This window comes from Populus alba, chromosome 6 (assembly GCF_005239225.2).
Source record: "Populus alba chromosome 6, ASM523922v2, whole genome shotgun sequence".
Lineage (NCBI taxonomy): Eukaryota > Viridiplantae > Streptophyta > Magnoliopsida > Malpighiales > Salicaceae > Populus > Populus alba.
In genome coordinates, this window is record NC_133289.1 from 9,331,126 (window position 1) to 9,350,196 (window position 19,071).

The 19,071-nt window shown below is 34.4% G+C and overlaps 2 protein-coding genes across 5 annotated transcripts; both read left to right on the forward strand.

The window, feature by feature from the left end:
- Positions 1-111: 111 nt before the first annotated feature.
- On the forward strand, positions 112-1,856 carry LOC118048241 (cyclin-dependent protein kinase inhibitor SMR11). 2 transcript variants are annotated; one of them, XM_035057840.1, is made up of 2 exons: positions 112-380; positions 701-1,856. In XM_035057840.1, exon 2 carries the CDS (start codon positions 709-711, stop codon positions 1,351-1,353), a length of 645 nt encoding a protein of 214 aa, XP_034913731.1. In that variant the 5' UTR covers positions 112-380; positions 701-708; the 3' UTR covers positions 1,354-1,856. The 2 variants fall into 2 exon arrangements, with proteins under 2 accessions (XP_034913731.1, XP_034913730.1); XM_035057839.2 differs by having other exon boundaries at positions 115-380; positions 697-1,856.
- An 11,496-nt stretch (positions 1,857-13,352) lies between these two features.
- On the forward strand, positions 13,353-18,429 carry LOC118048240 (uncharacterized). 3 transcript variants are annotated; one of them, XM_073410159.1, is made up of 10 exons: positions 13,353-13,614; positions 14,053-14,120; positions 14,248-14,457; positions 15,132-15,279; positions 15,418-15,568; positions 15,675-15,800; positions 15,891-15,971; positions 16,282-16,474; positions 16,558-16,828; positions 17,915-18,429. In XM_073410159.1, the coding sequence occupies exons 3-10, from the start codon at positions 14,257-14,259 to the stop codon at positions 18,157-18,159; spliced, it is 1,416 nt and encodes a 471-aa protein (XP_073266260.1). In that variant the 5' UTR covers positions 13,353-13,614; positions 14,053-14,120; positions 14,248-14,256; the 3' UTR covers positions 18,160-18,429. The 3 variants fall into 3 exon arrangements, with proteins under 3 accessions (XP_073266260.1, XP_073266259.1, XP_034913729.1); XM_073410158.1 differs by having other exon boundaries at positions 13,354-13,614; positions 14,053-14,457; XM_035057838.2 differs by lacking the exon at positions 13,353-13,614 and having other exon boundaries at positions 13,665-14,120.
- The last annotated feature ends 642 nt before the right edge of the window (positions 18,430-19,071 follow it).

Here is a 19,071-nt window from a genome sequence, read left to right on the forward strand (position 1 = left end):
ACGGACGTGGGTTCAATTCAAGTTCATAGACGATGATGCAATAATGATAGCATAAGACACCCACGCACGAAGCTCCTTCTAGATATCTTCTTGTCCCCACACGCACACGCACACGCACACGCACTCGCGCACGTTCACAAACTCAACTCATCAACCCAAACTCAACCCCTGCTTGATTTTTCGTAGATTAGACAAAGCCCTAGGAACGCGAAAACGACTGACTCAGTGAAGCTGTAATAACTTCTTCTTCTTCTTCTTCTTAAAAAAACTTGCCGTTTCCCTACTTTCCTCTTCATCAACCTGCTACACTCCCTCCCCCTCTCGCCGCCGCCTCCGCTGCTACAAAAATTCACACAATTTTAGCTTTCAATCGAACTCAGGTAAGCCATTATTTCAATTTCTAATCTCTCTCATACTCTACACATTTCGCTGCAATTCATTCGTTTCTTCGTTTCTTTCTCTGGTGGAAAATAACCGACTTTGGTGCATGTGAAGGCATGGTTTAATGAATAATTATCTAGGGTTTTAATTAGGATGTATACAGTTTAGTGAATAAGGTTTAGGAGTTGTGAAGCAACCTTTTCTCCCTCCTTCCCTCCCTCTGATTATTATTATTATTATTATTATTATTATTATTATTATTGGATAATTAGCTAATTAGTAGTTGTCACTGATTTTTATTTTTGGTCTTCTTAGACAGATATTCTCATGGATTCTGAATCTTGTACGGACAAAACAAACAAAACCCAAGATGAGCAAGCTAGCAAGGCCAATGTCGAGCCATCTCTAGGTCCAATCACTCCTGATTCTAGCAAAGAGAGTGGGGATATTCCACTCTTTTCAGTCACTTTAGTTAAAAAACTGCCCAAAGTTCTCTCCTTCACTCCTAAAACCAACAGAAATGAGGACCTTTTTGACAATTTTAGCAGCCCACGAACACCCCAGGATGTTGTTTTTGACCCATTCGCTCCGAGTCATGAAGACAACGCCTTGGCTCCTCAGTGTAAGAAATACTACGATGAAGCTAGGGCCGGTGTTGCATGCCGGCTTAATTTTACTTCTTCCCTTAGAGCCTTCAGAAATGGGAGTTTTGGTGATGATGTGGAGTTCTTATCGGATGAAGAGATGTTTGAATCTGTGTATGAAAGTCTTTTGGAAGCTATTGTTTTGAAGCAAACTGAAGGTGCTCTTGAAGAAATGTCAAAATTGGAATGGGGTTCTAATGATTGCACAACACCTCCTGCAGCTCCTAAACTAACCAGAGTTCCTGATACTTGTCCCGGCGCTCCTTTGAAGCAAAAAGGTGAATCGAGGATTATTGATTTGGGATTATGCAGAAAGCTTGAATTCTAAAAGTGATTCAATTGTGCTTATCTGATCTGCTGATGGTAGGATGCTGTGCTGCCAACTAATTTTATAAGAATTCATTTTGTATCTTGTATGAAAGCTGTTAACATATGTGCCTCTAAGTCATAACTTGTGGTCTATACAGATATTATTTAACTAGGGATGATTTCCTTTGACCAAGATCACAGTGTAGTGGTAGCTTTGTATAGGAATTCTTGACGCTCATTTACTTTGGGAAATTAGCAAATGTTCTTTTCTTAGACAGCAGCAAGTGTACTTCTTTATATTATTTCTCTACCCATGGAGGTACATTACATGTATCTCATTATGTGGCTTGTTGAGTTAATAAAAATGAATGCCTTCATTTGTCTTTGTTGGCTGGCTTTTTGCTGGACTTAATTTAACCTTGTGCCAAAATGAATGGTGCAAAAGCATTACATGATGGTTCAGATGTCGTTTTTTAGGCAAGATATAAAATGCCTCACATTCTGGCACTTTATTTTTATGAAGTATTGATGGCCAAAGGTGAGCTTGTATCCAAAATCTCATTGCTCTTGCTTTCACGAACATTACCACTGAATTGCTGGCCCATTAACCTACATTTTAGACACTTGTGCATTGATAAGCTACTCTGCTAATTTACTCTTTCCATGTCTTTCAAGTTTCTAGTGGTTTTGGCATTTTGTGCTCCACAATAGTTTACATACTATTTACTATACATGCTTACTTTGCTAATTTGCATTGCATAGGATAGAGAGATCAACGTTTACCTATTCAGAATGGTTTTGGCATTTTGTGCTCCGCAATAAACGAATGAGATCCAGTCTTGATTAGCTTCTCTGATTTCTCAAAGTAGATAAGAAATCACATCAAAATGCTAGAAAGTAGGAAACACAAGTGCTATCATGTTGATAGGTGCTTTCATAGTGATTACAATATCCTTCTACTTTCCTTTTGTATTTCTCCAAATTTATGCATTCGCCTCTTAGAAGAATGAACTATGCTGAAACAAGGCTGTATTCACTTCTATTTAAAATGGAATGAGATACTTATTTCGGATCAAGTTTTGATTATGTGACATGACTTTGAGATACAAAATATTGTGATTGAATAGGTAAGTTTGAATGCTAATAACAATTACTAAATGCTAGCTTCAAACTGCTCATATGTTAAGTCGATAATGAGTTTGAAAACTGTATGGATTCTGGGAGGCAGCTGTGGATGTGCATGTGTTTGAGTTGTCTGTGCACATGTACACGTACTTCGCCAAGTTTTTTGTGTGTATAGTCCAAGCCGGATATTCATTGCTGGGGAACTGTTGGCATCTGTTTTTTAGTAAACCCCCCAATATTCGTGGTTTGTTAATGATATGGTCGTGATAATTGCATAAAGAAATAGAAGGATACATTGATTGATACCCACTAATTTGGAGCTAACATTGGTTCGGTTTTTATTTTGTTTTGTTTTTTTAGACATGGCTATGGGTTTGTTTTCTTGCACTTGAGTTTGTGGGTTCTATAACAGGGTTGTAAGTTAACATTAAGTAGTGGAACATTGGACATGCTATGCATGCCCTCGTTATGGGAAATCCGGATCAAGATTTTCGATTGAAACCTGGTCTTTAGGTGTTCATAGTCGGAAACTAGAGGTGACAGAGACAATTCTGCAAACACGAAAACTAACTAATAGAGTAATAGGTAGTGTTTGGTATGTTGAATAAAGATAGATCGGATAGGATAATTATTTTGTGAAGTTGTCTGGTGTATTTTAGACAGTACAAAAATTAATTTTTGTTCTATTCAAGGCTTGTTCTAGCAGGGGAATTTTTATCTCACTACAAGGGGAAGGGGTTGGATAAGATTGTCTAATTCTCTTATCTTTATACTATATAAAAGTAAAGTTAATTCATGTTAATTCGGGTTAATATAAAAATAAATATTATTATTATAATTTTAAAATCCAAGTAAGTGGTTTTACCTAAAGCAAGACCCAAGTTACAAGTTAGGAGGATCAACCCAGATTGATTTCAGTCAACTTATGGATAAATATTATTATTGTTATAGTTTTAAAATCTGACTCGAGAATCCATTTGAGATAAGGCTTAAGTCATGAATTGAAAAAGTTAACTTGAATTAAAAAATAAAATCAAAGTAATCTTTTTTTAAAAAGAATTTCAAACAAATTAACAGATTTTTTACATATGTTTTATCTCATGTCAACATTGTTTTTTGACCCGATCAAGTTAGATTTTTTATTAAATCTGAATTTTTCAATTGTTTTTATTTTTTATTAAATCTGAATTTTTCAACCCCAGATTCAGTGTGTCTTGTTAAATATCTATCAATCCCAAAATAACATAGATTATTCTTTCCAATTCCCTCTCAACACAAATAAAATAAAAATAAAAAACAGAGATTTGTCATGTCTTCTCCAATCCATATTTTTTTCACTGTACCATACACTTTCTTTTGGATCTGTATATGAAAGTGACAGGGAGGTAGTGAATGCAAAGAAATGTTTGCATGTAGCAATAGCAAAAGTGCTCTAGAAATAGTTTTGAAACCCGGTTCGGTCTAGTTGGTTGACCTGGAACTCGGCTGATTCGGGCTTGAGGCCGGGCCGGGTCTAAGTAAAAAACAGCTAGGAATTTAACCCGGTAAAACCCAGTCGACCCGAGTAAACCCGGATAAGACCCGACCTTACCTTTTTTTGCCAATTGTCTTGCTCTTCGTCTCTCATTCCATGGCAACTATCTTGCCCAAGGTTTCTATATACACTGTCTATCATTTTATTTCTCTACACAGTAAAGAAAAAAAAAAGGGAAAAACAAGTGAAATCGAAGGGCTCATATCAGCAATAGCAACCTACTTTTCCTTTTCTCAATCAAATTTTGTTTTTTGTTTTTTTTTTTTGCTGATAGCCCTTTTAGTTTCTCTCCTTTCTCTTATTCAAACCCTTCTCCTTCCCCTTAATCTTCTTCATCTTCTTCTTCTGTACAATCTCAGCCATCCACTTTGCCTCAATCAACGGCAGCGGGTAATTTAGAGCTCCTAGAAATGGTCACCCACGAACAACACTGCTGGGTTTGATCTGAGGCTTTAGAGAGAGGTGCTAAGATTTTGAGAGAGTAATCATCTTCCTCACATGCTAAAAAGATTGAAACTTTTCAAGGTGTCCACAAGTACAGTCTGTAAGGGTGCCTGTACTTTTTTGTGTTTTTGGTGGTGGGATTCTTAGAAAATTTATGGAAGTGGGTTTTTGTTTTTGGAATCGGAATTGGATTTTCTTTACTGAGTTTTTTTGTTGGGTTTTTAATTGGGGGTATTTTTGTAAAATTTCTTACCATATTTTTTTTGTTCTCGTACAAGAAAGGACAACATCAACATGGATGGGATACAACTATACAGATATGGGATATGACAGGCAAAAGTAATTACATTGCCTAAACTCAAAGTTGCCTTTTTAGAGCATTTACTTTAATGAGAAGTTGAATTATTATTTTTTGGATTGATCCGGGTTAACCTATCTGACCTGTGACCTGATTATTAGACCAGGTTGATCACCGGGTCGGATTTAAAAGCTATGGTTTCAGATGCTAAAAACTGAAGTGAAGAAAGTTTTAGTTAGATGAGTCGCCGTTTCTACATGGATTTTGCCTCAGAATTGCCACTTCATTAAATCTGTATAGCGAGCTAAGTGATAGAAGATTCATTTTTCCCTTTCAAGATTCCCCAAAAGTGCCAAGTTTGAAGCATCGGAATCGCTTCAAAGATTGACAATTAAATTTCAGGCTTCAACTTTTAAGCCCGGATAGTTGCGTTCAATGCATGCGGCCGTGCTTGAAACTTTGCACCGAAACTTCGCAATGTTTGGAAACTTTGGAGATGGTAAGAATTATGAACTGTTGGTAGCAAAAAAGAACATAATTTCATTCTTATTGCATGATCACAATAATATAAAGGAAATAACTCTATACTTTTTAACAAATAGAATCTAAGTTAGTTTTTAATGTAGTAAAGAATGTGTTAATGTTGTAGATGTATGTTTTATTGTATCATAACTTTTTTTAATTGAGAAACATAAAGATGTTGTTTAAACATAATAAAATAAATTTAAAAATATATAAAGATTTTCCGCACCATTTCGATTTTTGTTAATTGTTTGCATATATACTTGTGATATAAACATTTTTATAGTCGCTACAATCTACTATCCAAAGTGGCTGAGAGAAGACACTCAAAATCTACACAGAACAGAACAATAAAATAATGTATCTTCTCTGACAGAGTTTAAACCGGTGAACAGAAAAACTAACCGAGTGGCCTGTTTCCTTCCTAATTCCGGTGCCATATGATGCGGAAATCAAAACTGAAGAAGCATGGTAGGCATGCACGCTACAGTCCAAACATTTGTTGGTTTCATCATAACTTAGTCTTGCTCTTGCATTCTTGGCTTTGAATCTTCATGGAAGGAATAGCAATAGCGAGTCGGCAATCAGAAGTAGTAACAGCATGCTTTTTGAATTTCTTCAGGAAGGAGACCTTGCCAGGAATTCTCGTTCGTGTTTCAAATACAAGCTGCCCTTGCAGGACATCACTGATTAAAGCTGAAATATGAGTTGCCATCTCATCCACCTCTATGGTAAGCTGGGAAGGAAGTGTCTGAGTCCCCTTGGAGGGTATCAGGCCCGGGCACAAGTCAGCCTCTCCCACCTGGTCGCCTTGATATAGAAGGTAGCTCTTTCCAGGGCCATGCTTGAAGCTGGCATGGTTAGGATTTTTGACGACGAGTGTGAGGTTGAGGATGATGTTAAGTTGGATGCTAACAGGAGAGAATGAGATGCGAGGAGAGATGCCTTCGAGGGTAGCCGATACGAGCTCGGTTCTGGGCTCTTTAGGCTTGAAAACTGTCAGGGCAAGGATGAGAACAACAATGAATAGCAGCAGCAGCAGGAGGAGAAATACCCCACCAACAATGAAGCACCTTCTTCTCCTGGCCTTGGGATCATGTCCTCGGTGATTAGGTTCTTTCATTGATGCCTGGAGGGTTTGGCTAGTTGTTTGAGATCTTCAAAGAGGGCAAGGGAATCGGAGAGCTGTGCAGAGCACAGAGAGGACAGGTGAGGAGGAGGTATAAATGCAGGGATGTGCCAGCTATCTAACCTAATTAATACTGTTTAATTGAAGATTTGCAAAGGGTGTTGGGGGTTGGGCTTTTATTAATTTTCTCCATCACTCTCTCTTCTCTCTCTCTCAGAGCCTAGAAGAACGCTTATGAGAGCAAGCAAGGGTGAGGGCTAAGTTGAAATCTCATGAGAGAAGAAGAAAGATAAACAAGAGCCTGTTCAGTTAGTCAAAAAGCTAGATCAAGAAAGCTGTGCCCAATAGAGTTTCATACCTATCTTTCTTGGCTCAGCCAGTAACCCTGTTACCTAATTAAGGTCCTGTTTTGAGATTTAAAGAGAGTTTAGTAGCATGGTTATGGTTATGATTGTTTTTAAAATATTTTTTATGTTAAAATAAATTAAAATGATATTTTAAAAGAATAATTATTTTTAAGATCAACATATCAAAATAATTTAAAATATATAAAAAAAATTAAAAATTTTTAAAAGTGTGATTTTTCTCCTAGACAGTACCAAATATACATAACTCATTGAATTCTGGACTTACTAGGCTTTGAATCGAATTTCCTTTTCTTAGAGGAGAAAGCTTCTTCGTCTATCAAGGTCATAAGTGATGTAATGAATTCTTGTATTGATCCGTGCTTGCTTCCCCTTCGTTAATTACTTTTTTATTTCTATTTTTTTTGGTAGGTGCTTTATGATTTTCAAACCTTTTCCCTTTGAAGTAGTTAAATAATTTATTACTTTGAGTTATGGCCCATGGGCCTTGAAGACCAGAGGATATATGCATGGTCTCGGCAAGTGGATTATACTGTATAATCAAATGCTTCTTCGAACGTGGCCAATTCAGCTTCTAACAAAAATGTCTGCTTAGAAATTTGGTAAATGTTATTTTTAGAAGTAATTTTTATTTATAAATATATTAAAATAATATTTGTTTTTAACATCAGCAGGGCTTCCTGAACCAAAGTCTTGTGTTCCTGTAGAACAATGTTGATTGGGTCAATGTTTTGTTTTGAACAAACACGAACAAATGAACAAAGCTTCTCCAGAAAGCTGCAGTTGGGGTGAGTGTGTAAAGAGATACAATTGCCTTGAATACTTCATCATAAACAAACATGAGACAGTCAAGAACTATGCCTGCACCTGGCCAATCCAACAGCAATCAGAATCACAGTAATATGTTCCTCTATTAATACAAAATCAATATCTCCATCAATAAACAAGAGATTTATCAAATACATCTGAGAATTAGTAGTACAAAGAAACAGAAAACCTGCCCCACTATAATCTAAAATAGGACTCCCGAGAGAGAAGAAACAAAGAAAGAACAGAAGGGGTCCTACAATTTTGTCTTATACTTGCACTTTTGATCCTCAATAGTGCTATTAGAAACAAAAACAACAAGATCACAGCTAGTGGTGGAAGTGAATTGTATTTTAAACAGATTGAAAATGCTTACTTTTCCAGAAATCTTGGTCAAAGTATTAAAGGGGATAGCACCAGCCATGGCATCAGAAAAAAGCTGTGAATCAGACAACAATCGATCTGCCAGAAGCGTAAGAGTTACGTTCATGGGTTGTGTTGAGTCTGCTGAAATCTTACCTGCAGGGATTGGAACTTCACCCACAACTTGACCTCTATAATTCAAGAAAGCAGAGCTGTCCTTGTACTTGGCACTCACTTTGTTTGGATTCTTGATTGAGAGATCAATGTCAAGACTCACGTTTACATGCACGCTTAACCTGGCTATATCTAAAGAAACCTTCAGGTCACTTATGGAGGTGGAATCCACGGTGGTTGTCGGTTTTTTGGGCTTGAACACCGTTAATCCCAAGATCAGCAAGACCAGAGAGATGACGAGGATCACGGCAGCTGTCACCCCTAAACAGAGGTTTCTGCGTTTGTGTTTCTTCGGAGATTCAGGTATCATTGCAGTAGCTTTTGATGATTCCACATCCATCTTTTGTTTTTCCTTTCTAAATCTCCCCTTTAGTTTCCATGTGCTTTGGATTTGTAATTCCAGGGGTGGGTATGCCGTATTTATAGTTACCATACGTTAATTTTTTAAAAAAAAAATGCAATGAGTTGGTTGTTTTATTATTGTTATTGTTGTTATTTTTTTTTTAGTTATATTTTTTATATCAAAATGCTAACATAATTGTCAAAAAAAAAAATCAAAAGGAATTTTATGGATGCATAATTTGACTCAACTTTGTGGAGTTATTTGAATGTTCATAGTTTCTAGATTAAGGTTTTAGGAATTATGATAAATATTTTTATTTTAAAAATATATTAAAATAAAATTTTTTATTTTAAAAAAATATATTTTTAATATCAATTCATCAAAACAACCTAAAAAAATCATTTTAAAGAAAATAAATTCAAATGTTTAGTAGCAACACAACCTAAACCAACCTCATGGCTGGTTATGAATTTAGCAGGGAGGGGTATGGTTAAAAAAAAAAGCAAAATTCTCTTGAGTTTTTTCTTTATATACATTTTTTTTTTCGACAACGATAATCTATCTTTAATAAAAAAAAAAAAAAAAAAAAAAAAAAAGAGTGGAAAACCCGATTTGAGAATATGATCCAAGTAGTAAAATCAAAGGAGAGAAAGTCTAGATAATAGATGCTATCAGCAGTGCCCAATAGCAATCAAACCGCGTGAGAATTTATGCAGGAGGGCGTGTTAGGTAAATAAAAGAGAGAGAGTTTACTGTGGAATAGACACCCACACTTAAATGATGGTGTAAGCACTGTTGGTTAGGCAGGACTTGAAACTTGAAAACCACCATGGCGGCTAAGCCGCGGTGCGGCGGATTCTGGATTAGGCCAACGGGGTTGTGTTAATCCACTCTTTGATTACGATTAGGAGCCGAATAATTAATAACACACAAACAAACATTACTGTAAGTTAGTTGTATCTTTCTGTCCTTATCAGAGTTTGGTGTTGCGGAACGGGGTGTTAAAGATTTTACAGTGTTTTTATTTAAAAATATATAAAAATAATATTTAATTTATTTTTTAAATTTTATTTTTAATACCAATACATTAAAATAATCTACAAATATAATAATATGCGTCTAATAATGCATATTTTATGACAATCACAAGCGCATGGTGATACAGGGTAAATAGACTAGTGTGATGCAATTTTTTGGGCAGCTCTTTCTTTCTTTTTGTTTTTGTTTTTCTTTTTAATTTTATTTCAGGTGTATATTCATGGATTTAGCTTATCATAATTAGTGAATAAGCTGAAGGGCAAGCGAAGTATCCCGGCAGTGTTAAAAGGGACAATTCGCAACTTAAGAGGGGAAAAAAAACCACTTTGGAAATAAAATCAACAATAAGAGAATAAGAGAAGAATATGTGCACATGCAAGCGTATCCCTTAAATAGGGAATGATATATATTTGACATTAATTTCTACGGTGATCGGTCTAATATGAATTATACATTATTTTTACTGTTTTAATTAGTATTAGATTATACATCAAATCTTATCAATGCAGTCAATAATAATTCCTACATAACAATTTTGTCGTTAAAATAAAAGATAATACATACAAGATTTTTTTAATTTGCTGTTGTAGTAACTCACATCTCCTAATATACTACATATTATCATCAGGACCAGCTACAAATTACATATTAATATCTATCTTGAAGGCATAAAAAAAAAATCCAATATTGTTACAAGCAAGGCGGCATGCCATCTCCTTTCCTTCATTTATAGTTTTAAAAACCAGCTCGACGGGTCGTTTTAGGATTCGGCCGATCCGATGTTAAAACTGGACAAGAATTTAAAAAAAAACAAGGAAAGAAAAAACCCGGTATGACCTGGCGGGTTGATCCAGCAACTCCGTTGATGCGGCAAGACCAGTAAAAAACCTGGTTGAATTTTGTTTTTTTATTAGAACGACGTTGTTTTATATATAAAAAAAAAAAAATTTAACCAACCGACCTAGTCAAAACTCGTTACCTGAATCTTAAATCAGACCAGATCTAAAAACTATGCTTCACCTAATTGTCTATGGCTTTAGACATGTCTCCGGGAACAGGTCCTCCATGGTTGATGACTGAATTGTCTGTGTCTGCCCAATAACACATCATTTTCTAATTATGAACCACAATCTTGTCCCAGGTCAGGAGTCATGGGGGGGCATAGCATCACCAGCTATTGTCACATTTCTTTTGCTTAGCTTTCCAAAAATGACGATCCATGGAGGCCTAAACATCAATGGTGCCCATGATAATGAGAAAATATCGGCTTGCCGGAACACGTCTAGGTATTCTGAGGGGAAATTTGATCACCTTTATTATTCCTCCTAAGTCCTACCAATCCAACCACTTATTATTAATCATCATCATTCGAAGTGATTCAAAACATAATAAAGATACTAAATTTCTTTAAAAACACTCAACAAAGTTCAAATCTTTAACCGCTAAAACCTCGTTTATAGCGACGAGTAACCTTACCTTCATTAGGGAAAACCCCATAGATCTCCTAGCAGAGTTCTGATAAGCATACATAAAACCACTCATTAAATCAATCAATCCTCTTGTCGCCATTGATGCTCTCTTAAGCCTTGACTTTATCCCTATTGGTAACAAGCATCAAAAAAAAAAAAAAAAAACCCATTTGCTTACAAGTAATTTCAATATAAATAAGTTAAATGTAAACTCCCAATCAAAAAAATTTACGGTGCTTGTAAAATCTAACGGAAAATCTTATCGGGTTCATTGAACAATGAGAAAATAGAAATAAAAGTAAATAGTTGGGATGAGATTTTTAATTATTAAGTATTTACTTTTGTCATTGAGAATAAAAATGAGATAAAGCTTTCCTGTTATAAGACCCATTAAAATTTCACAATGTTGGTGAAATATTGAAAAATTTACCTAGTTATGAAATGAGTTGCAAACCATCACGTAAATGTAAAACCAAAAATAATAAGACATTGACAAAAAACCTCAAGATGAAAATAAAAGTAAATAAATGTGATATTTAGTGGAGGAGATAACCTTCATAAATAAATTTAAAAGTGTTGTTGAAGTTAAAATAATAATTATGAATTTTTATTTAAAATTCATAATATCGACAAAACTAGTAACAAGTCTTGATGGATAAAAGAATTTGATAAATTTAAAATAAAGATATTTTAAGACTGAAAAAATAATTTCAATGAATTATGATTTTGGATTGTAAATAAATATATTTATAGATTTATTTTTGTTAGCCATGAGATCTTATTTATAGTATTTATGTAATAGCTAGTTAAGGTTTATTTAATAGGCAGTGGCGGAGCCACGATAGAAGCAAAAGGGGCAATTGCCCCTTTAATTTTTTTGTATAATATTTTTTATATTAAAATATTAATATAATAATATGATATACAGTTATTATTGTTGACATGTGTCTTAATATAATAAATAATATATATAATATATGTGCAGCATCCCAGCCCATTTTTCATTTCCCCAAACCCCCCCCCCCCTTTTTTTTTTTTTTTCCGTTAACTATTCAAGAGTTTTCTATTTTTTTTTTCTAGCTGTTCTCTTCATTATACAATTTTTTTTTCCACGTCCAGATAAGCAACTTTAGGTGAATTTTTTCATTTATTTTATTATTTTATTTTATTTTTATTTTTTTATAATTAATTATTGAAAATGTTAGGGTTTATAATAATTTAAAAGTTTTGATAAATATAATATTTTGAATCAATTAAAAATGAGCAGTAATGAAATAGACCGGAAGATTTTGAACAATAAACATTGATTTGATTGTTTTGAATTAATTAAAAGTTTTATTATTTGCAATTGAATTGATTACAATATGGAACTAAACTTTTTCATGAGATAAACAAATAAATATTCAAATTGTTGTAAGCAAGTAAAGATTGATATTTGTATAATTAAAATTGTTTTAGCTTGAGATTGGTCATTTTTATGATGTTAATTTCCTTATGTTTTTCTATAAAATAATCAAGACAAATGATTAAATAATTCATATTTTATTTGGTTTTTTTTTTTTCATTTTCATCAAACAATTTGTATTTTACTGGAGAATAATTAACACGTGTGTGCAAGTTTGATTTTAATCAGTGCATTATATCCATGCATTATGTATAACATGCTACATGGTAATGGGGTGTGAAATGAATTTTGATGAATTGATGGGTATTTTATTATAAATTTGATATGAAAGATTTATAATTATTATGTAACTAATCAACTAAATTTTGTTATTGTGAAAACTAAAAAAAAAAAATTATAATGTAAGTTTTCTCATTTTAAAAGTATTTTTAAATTAATTTTGTTTTATATAAGTTAGTATATTTGTTTTGAATTAATTTCTAATATATATCTATATAATATAGTATTTATTAATAATTTGTCCCCTCATTTAAAAAACTCTGGCTCTGCCACTGTTAATAGGTATAACATGATTTTTAAATTTTAATGTAAATTTTCCTTATCAGCAATTTTTTTTATAATGTTGAGTTTAACATCTATGCTGATATGATATGTGAAAAATCTCGTGGAGATGATGCTGGGATAATGAAACATGTTTCAAGAAGGTTGGATCAAGGATTGTAAAATGGTTTTGGAAATATTTAGGTTTATGTCGATAATTTGATACATTTAAGTATAGAAAAACTCTGTTGGATTTCCGGTAAAGTATTTGAAAAAATAATGAGGATTGAAATACAGTTTTGAAGTTAATTGCGCGCGCGCGCGTATATATAATTATGTGTGTATAAAAAAAAAAATCCTTGATTTTCAATAATCTAAAATGTTATTTTATGTTTAAAAAAGTCATAAAAAGTTAGCGCGTTACATTAAAAAAAAAAAAAAAAGGTTAAGTAAAATTTGTACTTGAAAGGTAGCACGAAGACACCAACAAGGGCGATGAAACTACAGTAATCAAGGGTGTTGGAGTTGTCAACAACCTTAGTGAATGATGAGTTTCGATCTATTACTAGATACTCTAGTTTTACCAATGTCTGTATCCGTTTTCTGGTCTTGATTTATTCCTTTTTTTCTTAAAGAGACTGGTTCTGCAGTTTGGACAATGAATTATGAGGGAGAGATGGGATCTAGCTGGTGACAGAAAGAATGAAGAAGGGGATGACTAATGGTTGGTGATGATGTTTTCATAGAACAGAGAAGGAACAAATTAGATTTTGATTGATTAAGTTTATCTTGAATAACAAATTTAGAGTTATTACACTTTTATAATCTAAAATTATGGATTTTACTGATTAACCTTGTTGAAACATATCAATTCATTATATTATATTATCAATATTTTATTTTTAAAAATACCATTTAATATATAACGTAGAGGAGTCATGTATACATGCAAGAAATGGGGTATTGAGAATTGAAAAACTCGATTTCCTATTCATCCTCTGTCTTCTTTTTCATTCCCATAATCTTTCCTCCTTGTCGTTTATGTTATTATCACAGTTAGAGAGAAAAGAGACAGAGAGAGAGATCAATTTCTATTTCTTCTATTATTACTATTATTGTTGTTGTGAATACTCATTCTCTAGGGTTTGGTGTTCCACTTCAGAAGCAAGATACTGAAGGAGGAGGAGAAAGAGAGCTAGCTGGCTAGCCTATTAGTTTCTGTAAATTAGGGTAATACTGTTCTTCTTATTATTAATAGAATCAATTCAAATTTGAAAAGAAGAGAGGTTGATAAAACTGTTGCGAATTTGAATCTCTCTGTGCGTACGGGCGCGCGCGTGGAAAAATAAAAATAAAGAAAGAGAAGATGATGGAAGGGAGGAGGATATCAGCAGCGAATCCAAGGCCGTGCTCAGGGAGAAGGATATTGGCAGCGAAGAAACGGGGTCGTTCTGATGGGTTCCTAAACAGTGTTAAAAAGCTTCAAAGAAGAGAGATTTCTTCTAAACCAGATCGTTCTTTCAGCATCACCAATGCCCAAGAGAGATTTCGCAATATGCGTTTGATGGTATTAGTCTTTTTATTATTCAATTTATTTTCCAATTTAATTTGCTCTTTTTGGGATTTATTTTACAATTTAATTTCCTTTTCCTTTTCAATTGAGCTTAAATTTATTTTTCTTAGTTTGCTGATGAAAATGGTTGGCAGATCGTTTTTAGGGCTCTTAATTAATATTGTTAGTGCTACTACTTTGGTATTTACTATGGACATGTAGGAGATGCGGAAAGAAACAGAAAAGGAAGAAGAAGCTCTTCCGGCTTTGGATTTTCTTTTATTTATTGTTTTATTTTTCCCGTAAAAGAATGAAAACCCATAGAATAACAATGACATCAATTTTAGAAAACCCTAGTGAGCAAATGGCTGATTCATGTTGTTTTCTACTTAATCATCCTCTACCTATGGGTCCGACAGATGTGAATTTTTGCGGTAAATACTTTATATATCGTACCGAATTCTTTGATGGATAGGCTGATTCATCATTTCTCAGGTATACAAAGCAAGTTGTAAATGATAAAATGTGATATAACATCTTTTAGCCTTATTTTAACATCAAAACGGATGTGCATGACAAACCCCTTTGTTTCTTTTCTTTTTTAATACTTGGAATAGTGATTGTAGTAGCATGTTCAGTGTTTCCTTTTTCCAAAAAGGATTTTAAATGTTTGATTTATTCTTCCTCAGGAAGAATACGATACTCATGATCCGAAAGGCCATTGTTCAGTGGTACTACCTTTTTTGATGAAGAGAACAAAAGTTATTGAGATTATTGCCGCACAAGACATCATCTTTGCTCTTGCACATTCTGGTGTGTGTGCTGCTTTTAGTAGAGGTAGTGACAGACATAGCTCTGATATGAAAAAGAAGTTTTGATCTTTATTTTTAAGAAATTCATTTGCATTTGAGATCTTTTTTTATTGCTAAAGACTATGATTGCATCAAACCTTATCTGCTGACTGTTAAAATGCAGTGACAAATCATAGGATATGTTTTTTGAATGCGAGTCCTGATGAAGTCATTCGAAGCTTGTTCTACAATAAAAACAATGATTCTCTCATCACTGTTTCGGTCTATGCATCAGACAACTTCAGCTCCTTGAAATGCAGATCAACAAGAATTGAGTGTGTCTACACTTTTCCTATTTTTCACTCTTCTTTGTCAACTTCAAGCCTTACATAATCCATGTATCCTAATGGTGTGATGGATGCCTTGTATTTAAATGGTTAGGTACATTCGAAGGGGTAATCCAGATGCAGGTTTTGCTCTGTTTGAGTCTGAATCCTTGAAGTGGCCAGGTTTTGTAGAGTTTGATGATGTCAATGGAAAGGTGCTAACATACTCAGCACAAGATAGGTACCTTTTCAGTCCATCTGCTATGAGATCACCAAATGTGTGCTCCAATTATCACCCCTAACATTTTTTTCTGTTGTTATTTATCGTCAGTATATACAAGGTTTTTGACCTAAAAAACTACACTATGCTGTACTCTATATCAGATAAAGATGTACAAGAAATCAAGATCAGGTACTCTCTCTCTCTCTCTCATTGCATGCACACATGCTCAAGACATGTCATTACCTGTTTAATTATAAGATGCTGTTATTATGATGAAGCCTTTTCCTTTTAGCCTTTTGTTAGTGTAGATGCATGACAATAGAATATACTCATCATGGCAGTCGATTTGTATGACCATTCACTTAACTTTCACATATAATACTATGCATCTTGTCTACCTTTTCTTTTAAAATGTGACCAGCATACTGGTTCTTGATTTGTTTGTTCTGCTTCAGAAGTGCCTTCTAAGTTTGCTTATGTCTGGCTTCTTCTGCATCAGTCCAGGCATCATGTTATTGATTTTGAATAGATCAAGCAGCTATGTTCCTCTTAAGATTTTATCAATAGAAGATGGCACAATTCTCAAAGATTTCCACCATCTGCTTCATCGAAATAAGAAGGTGGACTTCATTGAGCAATTTAATGAAAAGCTTCTTGTCAAGCAGGAAAATGAGAATCTCCAGATTCTTGATGTGAGTTATCTTTGTCTTTTTTCAGCATCTATCTTTCAGCTTGGCTTGTGGTCTGCTCCAGTAATTGTATCTTCCTTATGCAGGTTCGACATGCCGGTATGAGGGAAGTTAGCAGAACTGAGTTCTTGACACCATCAGCATTTATCTTCCTGTACGAAAACCAGTTGTTCTTAACATTCAGAAATAGAACTGTTGCTGTTTGGAATTTTCGTGGAGAGCTTGTTACTTCATTTGAGGATCATCTCTTATGGCATCCTGACTGTAACACAAATAACATATACATAACAAGCGACCAGGATCTTATCATTTCATACTGCAAGGCTGAATCTGACGACCAGTGGATGGAAGGAAATGGTAATTTTTTCATCAACCTTTTGGTTAGCAAATACTAACTGATGCTTAAATACTTATGGCTGATGCTGGATGAGGCCTAGAATCCTGCTAAGTAGAACTTTGCATGGTTTACCTCTTAGAGTTTTGTTCTCTTTTCTTGGAGAAAAAACCAATCTTAATTTTATAGAATGCAATTACTAAACATAAAACCGAACATATTATACTGGAGTTTGCCCAAAGAACATCTAGGTTTTTAATTGTTCAATTTTAAGCAGATAGTTTTTTACAGTTTATCTCTGTCAATTCTAGCTGTAATGCCTATTAACAGCTAGAATGCTGTCAGATACTTTCAGGTTGTCCACGAGAAATAAAACATGTTCTCAAACAGTGGTGGGCCCAAACATTTCAAGCGAGTTTACAATAATTTAGAATTCCATGTGAATTCCGTGCTTCAGTTTGTGTTAATTAAATAAGCTGCTTAGAACTGATCCAAGAGATTGTGCAAAATTTTATCATCTAATGTGACTAACTTTGTTTGAGTTGGGACTTTGGCTAACTGTAATGAAGTGACTTTTCTGAACTGCTGTCTTGTTTCCAACCATTCAATTTACTTTGTTATTTCAGACACTGTTTTGAGTGACTTTGATGCTTTAACCAGTCCATATTAACTATGGAATTTAATTGACTTGGTTAAGAGTTAGATCTGATATCATCAAGAGCTCTGATATACTCTAAAGAACAAATCCTGATCATAAAAGCATGTATAGATGGCACGATGCTGTATCAACTTTTGATTTTTGGACAAGATGAAAACTACTAACACACTGTTGGCAAGAGGAACAAATAATCGTGAAGAATTTGGAACACTTGTGTTCCTGACACCTGAATGTAAATATTTTGGTCTGCGTGGTGTCCATGAGGACAGCCTAAGTGGTCTCCCTATGCCATTTGATGGTGTTTCTGCACGAACTGCTTTTGTGGAAAGACTAATAAGCTGTTGGACCTTTGTTAGTTTAAGATCTATTGGCAGTTGCCTTAATTGTGATTCTGTGAAGAGAACACCTGATTGGGCAATTATCAAATCTCACTGTCTGATTCTTGATTCAGCTGGTTCTATCAATATCAGCAATATCCTGACAGGAAAATGCCTAGCTAAAATAAACGCTACCAGTGGCAGTCCCAAGGATGATGAGTGCTGCAGCAGTACGGGAAGCTCAAAGCAGAGCTGCGCTCTGATGAAAAGCACAGTTGCAGAGGCTTTAGAAGACATCACTGCCCTTTTCTACGATGAAGATCGCAATGAAATCTACACCGGTAATAGGCATGGTCTAGTTCATGTGTGGTCAAACTAAAGATAAGTTTCCCATTGTTTTGATTTAGGAACTTGGAAACTGCAAGTATAGGATGCTGTCATGACTGCGCTACATATCTTTAGTGCACTGTATCATTAGATTGCATCAGAATTATTGATTCCGTAGATATACTTGGATTGTCATGTAGCAGTTTGTACATTAGTAAATAGGCTGCTTGGTAGAGATTCAGAGGAGGTTAAAATGTCCGGACAGGAATTTTTTGTAACATTCATTTGTATTTGCTGAGTAAACAAAATGTTTGCTTGTTAATTATCAGTTTCTGCTACTGATGCTGGTAGAACAGGGACGGCTGGCATTGAATGAGAAAAACTTATGATGGTTATATTGATGCTAAGAATATCTTGTTACTAGGGGTAAAGCCAGTCGCAATTTTGTTGTTGTTCTTGTTCTTGTTAACCTTGCAACATAATTCCTTAACTTGTTAGAACCAAACCAAAGGAGTAGCCATCTTTTTGATATCTCTGGCTTTCTTCATTCCGAAAAAACCTTGTAAGCCTAATAACTGGGTGTGAAGGATGTTCAGGGAAGAGAGGAGTGGTGGCTTGCAATGGCAGGGCTACGAGGGCATTGAGAGGTTTGAGGAGGGGCGAAGCAGGAGGGGGGAGACGTGTGTGTGTGTGTGTGTGTGTGTATAAATGTTATCATATACTATAACTTCCGATAACCATATCCATATCCAGAAACCATTATATGCTACAACTTCTACTTCTGGTCTTAGAATTAATTGTAAAACAAAGACTTAGCAACATAAGTGTCTTGTCTTCTACTAAGACAATGATCCATGGAAATCTTAAGAATTGATAGCATAAAATTACTCTTACAGCTTACTGAAATTAAACTCTATTAATTTGTGTTTCTTACTGGGTGTTCAATTGATGACTACACACACAC